Consider the following 9,036-nt stretch of genomic DNA (forward strand, 5'->3'; position numbering starts at 1 on the left):
CCCCCCGGGCTGCCACTGCCTCAGACAGGCTTGTTCTAGACCCTCGAAGGACCACCCGGTGTTCCTGTCGCCAAGGGACCGTTACAGGGGAACACGAGCGGCCTGAGGTCAGCGGCATGGGCCCTGAGTTCCCAGGCCGGTGGGGGAGCCGGGCCTTCCTCCGAGGGGCTCCAAGCAGGGCCCGTGACGCCTGCGTTTACACACTGGAGGTTTCCTCCAGAAACCACGCGCCGTGGAGGCTGGGACAGCACAGAGACCTGTGGGCAGCTCTGCACTGTCTGGGGGTGAGACAGTAAGAGGACTCTGGGGAGGAGGGCAGGCCTGAGGGTGGGCACGGGAGGTGGGGGCAGCGAGACGGTGTTCTGGGGAGGAGAGGCTGGCTGGGGTATCCACGGAGCAGCTCTGCAGCAGCAAGGGAGAGGCAGGGCAAGGACAGTGGATTTGAGGAGGCACGAGGGCAAGGAAGACTTGGACGAAGTCGCTGTGTGGGCACCGGCCACAGGTGCACGTGGCTTTCTGGGCTCAGCGGTCTGGAAATGGGGCCAGCCCTAACGGAGCTGAGGCCGCTGGGAAGGGCTGCCGACCAGAGGCGCAGGAACTCTGCAGAGGCGAGGAGGTGGCAGGAGCCTATGTGCCCCATCAGCCCCTGGGACTTCGACCAGACACTTGGACCTGAAGCTCATCCACCAGCTATTAAAAACCCTCATCCCGCGAAGCCTCCCTAGGGGCAGGCACGTTCCCGGGCTCCCGCACGCCCTGAGCCACCCTGGTGTGACCCTCAACAGGCCTGCTGCAGTCGCCGCTGTGCTGGGAGCTCCTGGGCAGTCTGGTTTGTGTCTGAGCGCGGCGAGGGCCCAGGGCCCCACAGAGGCACACACAGTGGTACCTGGTGACAGTGGACAGCCTGGCGGGGCCCCGAAGGTGTGGGACAACCATTACCTCTGTCCTCAACACTCACACCAGTAACTAAGCACACAGTGTGCGGAGTGCCCGGAAGGGGACAGTGCCCTGCCCGTGTCAAGACCAGATTAGACCTTCCACGGTGCGGGGACATTCCACCTGGCACGGGAGGATGAGTGGGAAAGAGAGAAGAGGGTTTGGATGACCCCCTAAATTCAGGTGTTAAGACTTGACATAAGAAGAAAACTTAACCCCGTGACGGTGTTGAGAGGTGGGGCCTTTGGGGGAGCTAGGACTAAGGTCAGCAGAGTGGGGCGCAATGACAGAAGCCTAGTGGTGACAGGGAGGGAGACAGGAACGTGGATCCTGGCCCCCAAACCACAGTAGAATAAACCTCTATTCTTATAAAGTACCCACTTTCCAGTACTTACTGTTTTTTTTTTTAATCTATTCACTCATTAATTTTAATTTGACTGGAGAGAGACACACACACAGAGAAAGAGAAGGAAGGTGAGAAAGCAAGCTGCCAGGTCCGGGACTGGAACCGTGGTCGCCATGAGGGAGTGTCTCTCTGTCTGGCGAGCGCACGCGCCCTATAGCGAAAATCTCTCCAAAAAAAAAGAACGGAGGGGAACAGGGGCAGGACAGACGACGGGAAGGGAAGAAAAGTGGCCTCTGAGCCGGGGGCTCAGCCAGCACTGGCACCAGGACCTCCCCCGACCCCTCCTCGCCGCAGGGACCAACCTGGATGCAGGGCGAGGCGCGGCCCTGCTGCCGGTGGCTGTACAGCGTGTCCAGCAGCCACTGCAGCTGCGCGGTGCCCATGGGGTTCTGGCCCGAGATGATCCCGAACACCAGCACTTGGCTGGGGTCTCGGGGCGCAGACAGGAAGCGCTCCAGCTCCACGTCGGAGACCAGGGGCGGCTTCACCACGCACTTGCAGCCGGCGCGGACGTCCTCCTTGCACATGAGCCTGCGCAGCACGAGCGGGCAGTCGAAGGGCGAGGCCGCCCACCGGGTGGGGCTGCGCACCTCGCGGCTCTTCCCTCTGCAAGGAGCACACGGTGGGCGGGCCTGAGCGGCAGGTGGCGGCCCCCGCTCCAGGGGAACGCAGCCTGCTGGGGTCTGAGCTGAAGGCAGGGGCTAGGCTGGCCCTATAAGGCGGATCCATCACTTAGTCCAAAAACCCTGGAGTCATCTTAACTCCTCTCCCCTTAACACATCCCTCCCACTCCAAGAGCCACCAAGCTCACTCTCGTGTCCCGTTTGAGTTTTTTTTTTTGTTTTGTTTGGTTTTTTTTTTTTTGAGAGGTTTTTGCTATAGGGCACGTGTGCTCGCCAGAAAGACAGAGAGAGACAGAGAGACAGAAAGCGAGAAATCACCCCCCAGGAGGATGGCCACACCGCAATCCCTTCTCCTCCATTCTCCTCTTGGGATCTTGGGCATGCACGCACACGCGCCCGGCGTGAGTTTAAGCCACCGGGTCCGGGACGCGAACCGCGGTCGACTACATGGGAGTCCAGCGACAAAGCCATTATGCCAACTGCTGGTCCCTCCTTTGAGTTTTTAAGAGAGATTTTTTGGCGCTCACTAGAGAGATGAGACACAGCAAGAAATCACCTCCCGCCAGGGGGGAGGATGGCCACGCCGCAATCCCTTCTCCATTTCTCCTCTTGGGATTTTGGGCACGCGTGCACATGCGCTGGGCGTGAGACTGAAGCCATTGAGTCCCACACTCAAACCGCGGTGGACCATGTGGGAGTCTAGCCGTGGAACCACTACGCCATCTGCTGGTTCGAATGGCACCTTCTTAGTGAGACTTTCTGCTCGTCCATTGCATCCTTCCACGCCAATGCTCTTCCCCTCCCTGGCTTTCTGTTTCCCTGAAGCGTGGCTCATGGACCTGCTCTGCTCTGTATTTCACTTCCTTCTGTTTTTGTTTGTTTGTTTGTTTGTGAGACAGAGAGAGACATAGAGACAGGAAGCGAGAAATCACCCCCTGGGAGGATGGCCACACCACAATCCCTTCTCCATTCTCCTCTTGGGATCTTGGGCATGCACGCACACGCGCCCGGCGTGAGTTTAAGCCACCGGGTCCGGGACGCGAACCGCGGTCGACTACGTGGTAGTCCAGCGACATAGCCATTATGCTAACTTCTGGTCCCTCTTCCCTTTGATATTGTGTCTCTGTGTCCCACTAGAACACCAGTTCCAGGAGTTCCTACGTTTGGAGTGCTTTGCTCAACGAGGTCCTAGCATTGCTTGGCAAAGAGTAAAGATCCAACAGAGATTCAAAAGATATTCGAACAAGTATTTACTGGGCACCTACTAAGTGCCAAACCCTTCACTGGGTTGTTGCAAAGGTGGTGGGGGTTGCTGCGTTTACATGGGAATAAACTGTATCCAAAGCTCTGCTCTGCTGCGGTTTCGTATTCATCACTCCCACTGCCTTACACCGTGGTTACCGTGGTTAGCATTTCACAGCGTCCACAGGCCTTGGACCAGACATCGCGTTGGTGAATGCTGTGACAGCTCCTGGGACAGGCAGGGCAGAAACAGAAGGGTCCCAGCAGGTCAATGAGTCACTGGGTAATTAAGTGACAAGGGCTAAGGTTAGAAACCAGGTTATGCAAAAACAAGAGCGAGGGGGCGATTTCCAAGGCATGATGTCTGGGAGACTATGTGATACTGAGAAATATTTGCTGAACCAATGTGGGCCGGTAGGTGGCATGGTGGTCAAGGTGCTAGATCTCACATGATCCACTTACACACTTGAGTCCCAGCCCCAGGGGCGTGAGAAACACACCGGGGACGTGTACATGCGTGCCCACCTACTGGGAGAAGAATGGAGGAGAGGGGATTGTGGCATGGTCGTTCTCACTCTCTCTGCTGAGCACATGTGCCTCTAACAAAACTAAAAATTCATCTTTATTTTCTTTAGTTACTGTTTTAAAGAGAGATTTTTGCTATAGGGCACATGCACTCACCAGAGAGACAGAGAGAAAGAAAGCGAGGAATCCCCCCCCGGGGGGAATGACCACGCCACAATCCCTACTCGTCCATTCTCCTCTTGGGATTTTGGCCACCCACACACACATGCCTGATGTGAGTTTTAAGCTGCCGGGTCCAGACTCGAACCACCATCGACTACGTGGGCGACCAGTGACATAACCGTTATGCCATCTGCTGGTGCCCCACCCCCATTGTTTTAAATTAAAAAAAAAAAAGACGATCTCTGTTAAAGAACTTGCCCGTGTGTAGGTGGGGAGGGGATGTTGATGCTATTAACCATGACTTACGTCAGGATAAATTCAAAATGCTCGGGAGTTTAATTGTGGGAGAATTAAGCCAGAACATTTCTAGTAACAAATATGAGAAAATTATTGTATAATTCTGGAGGAGAGGAGGCCTTTTATAACTGTGACTCATAAGTTCTGCAGTCATACTCTTTTTTTTTTTTTTTTTTGGAGAGGTTTTCACTATAGGACACATGTGCTCGCCAGAAAGACAGAGAGAGACAGAGAGACAGAAAGCGAGAAATCACCCCCCAGGGGGATGGCCATGCCGCAATCCCTTCTCCTCCATTCTCCTCTCGGGATCTTGGGCACGCACGCACACGTGCCTGGTGTGAGTTTTAAGCCACCGAGTCCGGGACGTGAACCGCAGTCGACTACGCGGGAGTCCAGCGACATAGCCATTATGCTAACTGCTGGTCCCCAGCAGTCATACTCATTTTGGAAAAAATAAAAATGGAGAAATTCAACTATATAAAAGAAAAAACCTGAAAGTCCCTGTAGGCCAAAAACACCTTTAGCAAAGACAAAGGACGAATAACAAACTGGGGGACACAAGGCAGAAATGCAACTGTGTGGCTAATTTCTCTACTTCTAAAGAACTGCAAATGAATTGGAAAAAGCTCATTACCCAATAAAATATGGACATAGCGGTTAATAAAATTAGAAAAAAAAAATAAAAAGAGGAGCATGAAGCCATCAAAAATGGCAAAATACAGACCTCCAAAACCGCATTCCCCCACTAGGACAATAATTAAGCTGACCAAAACTGTCAGAATCTAATTAAAACAAACAAACAAACAAACAAACAAAAAACTTAACAGTCAGGGGAATGCTTAGTTTAGAAAGAAGGCGCTAAATTTTGGTAAGAGAGCTTTGGAGACTTTTAAATCACTCCCCTATTCTCCCCTACTCCCCTGCTCTGTGACACCCTTGGAAAGGGGGCCCACATTCCTGGTACAGGAGCCAGTACCAGAGGGGACAACATGGACCTTGTTCTCACGGAATTGCGGTTGTGTGGTTTGACTTTCTGCCGTTACGGAGACTGGAAGACAACAGGATGACATATTTAAAGGTCTGAACGGAAAGAAAGAATCTTATCAAGCTAGCATTCTGTATTAAGCGAAACTTTCCTTCAAAAAATGAAAGCGAAAGGGACATTCTCAGGTTAACCCCAGTCACAATGACTAAGATTAAAAAAGAAAAAAAAAATGGTAAGTGCTGGCGGGAATGTGGTGAAAGGGGAACTCCTTTACACTGCTGGTGGGAATGTAAATTGGGCCAACCATTGTGGAGAACAATATGGAGATTTTCAAAGATCTACAAATACAACTACCATATGATCCAGCAATCCCACTTCTGGGTATCTACCCAAAAGACAGGAGAACACTTGGTCAGAAAAGTGCTTGCACATCTATGTTTATTGAGGTACTACTATTCACCATTGCTAAGACATGGCACCAACCCAAATGTCTACACACAGAACAGAATGAAAAACTGTGGCACATATACTCTATGGAATACTACTCAGCCATAAAAACAACAAGATCCTGGGTTTTGATAGACAGTGGATGAATATGGAAGATTTACTGCTGAGTGAAGCAAGTCAGGCTATGAAAGAGAGACACTGTATGTCCCCACTTAATATATATCAACTGCCTGTACTCCATGGCTGAAATTTAAACACAGAGGGTATAGAAACATGGAAAATGGTTATAGATACAGGATATAGTGTGGGAAGAGGGTGGGAGAAGGAGAGTCTGAGGAAAGATATTAAGGACAAAAATAGAGAGGCAAGACATTTATGAGACACAGAAATGGATTGTTATCTATTGATGATAACGTGTATAGTATCGCCAACTAGATTGGTGAGAAACGTATTCATGTTGAAAAGTTCACTGTATATGGCAAGTGATATATAGTGATTGAATGTATTAAAAAATTTTTTAAAAAAATAAAATATATTAAAAAAAAAAAAAAGCCGAGGGAATTTGTTGCTAGTAGATCTGCCCACAAGAAATGTTAAAGAGGGACCAACAGTTGGTGTAATGGCTATGTTGCTGGACTCCCACATAGTCGACCACGGTTCGAGTCCCGGACCTGGTGGCTTAAACTCACTCCGGGCACGTGTGCGTGCGTGCCCAAGATCCCGAGAGGAGAATGGAGGAGAAGGGATTGTGGCGTGGCCATTCTCCCAGGGGGTGATTTCTCGCTCTCTGTTTCTCTGTCTCTCTCTGTCTTTCTGGTGAGCGCATGCGCACTACAGCAAAAAAAGAAAAAAAAAAAACCTTTCCAAAAAAGACAGGAAAAAAAAAAAAAATACTAAAGAGAGTGTAGGTTGAAATGGAAGGCTACCAGACAGTAGTTTGCAGTTCTATGGAGAAATCGTAAATACTAGTACAGGTAGCTAGATAAGTAAATATAAAAACAGGTCTATTATATTTCCAGTTTGCAACTTCTGTTATATAGGATTTAAAAGACAAATGCATGAAGCAGTCATTGTCAATACATGCTAATAGGCACACAGTTCATACAGATGCTATGACAGGAACACCAGAGTGTGTGGAGGGAGCAGAGCTGTGTGGACACAGGGATTTCTGTACACCGTTGAAGCTAATTTGGCATTATTTCAAACTAGATTGTTACACATTTAACATTTTAATTGCAAACAAAGAAAATAAATAAAAATATAGAGGAGAAATGAGAAGAGAATCAAAGTCATACACTAAAAAAAACAAACATAAAAAGGGCAATAATGGAGGAATAGAGGAAGAAAAAGATATGATTTATAGACGACCAATAGCAAAATGGTAAAAATCCTTCTTAACAATTGTTTTAAATGTAAATGAATTAGAGTAATCAATAAAAGACAGAGATTGGCAGAATAAAAAAAAATAACATCAGGTATTTATGAGATTTGAGCAACGTGATTAACAAATCCGACTGGACATTTATAAAACACTACCAATCTGGGCACCAGCAGGGGGCGTGCTGGTTAAGGTGCTGGATATTCCCACATGGCCAACCATGGTTCAAGTCCCGGACCTGGTGACTTGCTTTCTCACTTTCCCTTTCTCTCTCTTTCTCTCTCTCTCTGGTCAAATTAAAATATATGAATGAATAAATAAAATTAAATAAATAATTATTTAGGGAAAAAAATCCCACTACCAATCATCTGCAGAACAAGCACTCATTCAATGAATGAAACATTTATCAAAACTGACTATATACTGGGACATAAAGAAAGTCTAAACAAATTTCAGAGGGTTGAAATCATACAATTTCTTCTCCGACTATAGGAAAGAACACATTAAACTTTAGAAAGCAAAAGTATTAACTAGAAAATCCTCAATTACTATAGTGAAGTTACACTTCTAAATAACCAACAGAGTAAGAAATAAAAACTTAAAATGGAAATTACATAAAATATTTTTCACTTAACAATAATGAAAATATAGCGTATTAAAACCTGTGAGGTGCAGTTAAAACTGGGCTTAAAGAGGGGGCTGGCAGGTGGCATGGTAAGCTGATGGACACCCAATGGCTGAGACCTGGTGGCTTGCTTTCTCACTTTCCCTTTCTCTCTTTCTCTGTCTCTTTCTGGTCAAATTTTATTTTATTTTATTTTATTTAAGAATTATTTTATTTAACTTTATTTATTATTATTATCATTATTATTTTCCAGTTTGATCAGAGAGAGACACAGAGAGAGAGAGGAAGTGAGAAAGCAAGCCACCAGGTCCGAGACTTGAACCGTGGTCGGCCATGGGGGAGTCCAGCGCCTTTTACCACCATGCCACTTGCCAGCCCCTCTGGTCAAATTTTAAAATAATAATAAATAAAATAAATAATTTTAAAGTAAAAACTAGAGTTAAAAGGGAAATTTATAACAATATGTGCAGTGGAGAATGCAGGAATAGGGCATTCTCTAATTCCACTGCTCGAGTTTCTGACTAATCCCTCTGGCATAGCACATGTGAGAGGCAGACCGTAATAGCATTTTAAAGGCTTTGAAAATTGAAATAACATTGAAACTACCACCCACGGGAGGCAAGTCTGAACCTAGCCAAGTTGTTTGTCTACTAAAACAAACAAATGCAACATTCTCCAGAGGATTTGAAAAGGATCCAGAGTCTAACAACATAATAACACAAAATGTTCTGGACATGAACCAAAATTACTTGATATGCCCCAAATCACGAAAATCTATCAAAGGCAAAAGAGGCAAAACCTAAAACGAATCTAATTTTGGAATTGTTAGAGGCTTTAATGGTAGCTATTACAACTATCCTCCATTTCCATGAAATGAATGGAAAGATAGAAGCTCTCAGCTGAGAAATAGAAAAACATAGTCAAATAAACGGGAAGTGCTAGAACTGATGTCGACATCTGAAATACAAAAGTTAATTGGATAGCTCAATAGTAGAATGGAGACAACAGAGGAGAATCAGAAAAGTTGGATATAGACTAATAGAAATAAACCGATTAAAAAAAAAAAAAAAAAAACCAGAAAAAGTATTGTGAAAAAAATGAACAAAGCCTTGTGACTTGTGGAATATCAAGAAGTCTAGCCCGCACCAAGGCTGCGACCGGAGGCGGGTCCTGCGCGGGCCTCCCCGGCCCTGCGTGGGCCTCCCCGGCCCCGCACGACCCCCCCGGCCCCGGGCCAAGGCGGCGGTGGGCGAACCCCCCCACCCCCCGGGCGAACTTACAACCATAAGCAACAGAAAGAATCTTTAGCTGTCTTAAACCAATTGAGAAATATACTGTATAGGAGGATTTTCTCTACCTATGGACAGTGAGAAGATGATGGTTACCAGCCCTGCATTGCCTCAGGGAAGA

The 9,036-nt window shown here is 47.3% G+C and overlaps 1 protein-coding gene across 1 annotated transcript in view; it reads right to left on the bottom strand.

Annotated features, from left to right (window-relative positions):
- The window catches only part of FAM194C (family with sequence similarity 149 member C), a 105,061-nt gene that overhangs the window by 13,944 nt on the left and 82,081 nt on the right, over positions 1-9,036 (bottom strand). The window contains exon 14 of the mRNA XM_006160679.2: positions 1,645-1,948. Coding sequence (XP_006160741.1) covers positions 1,645-1,948 — 304 coding nt within the window. The remainder of the gene's footprint in view (positions 1-1,644; positions 1,949-9,036) is intronic.

The sequence above is a fragment of the Tupaia chinensis genome, unplaced genomic scaffold (genome assembly GCF_000334495.1).
Source record: "Tupaia chinensis unplaced genomic scaffold, TupChi_1.0 Scaffold000704_1, whole genome shotgun sequence".
NCBI lineage: Eukaryota > Metazoa > Chordata > Mammalia > Scandentia > Tupaiidae > Tupaia > Tupaia belangeri.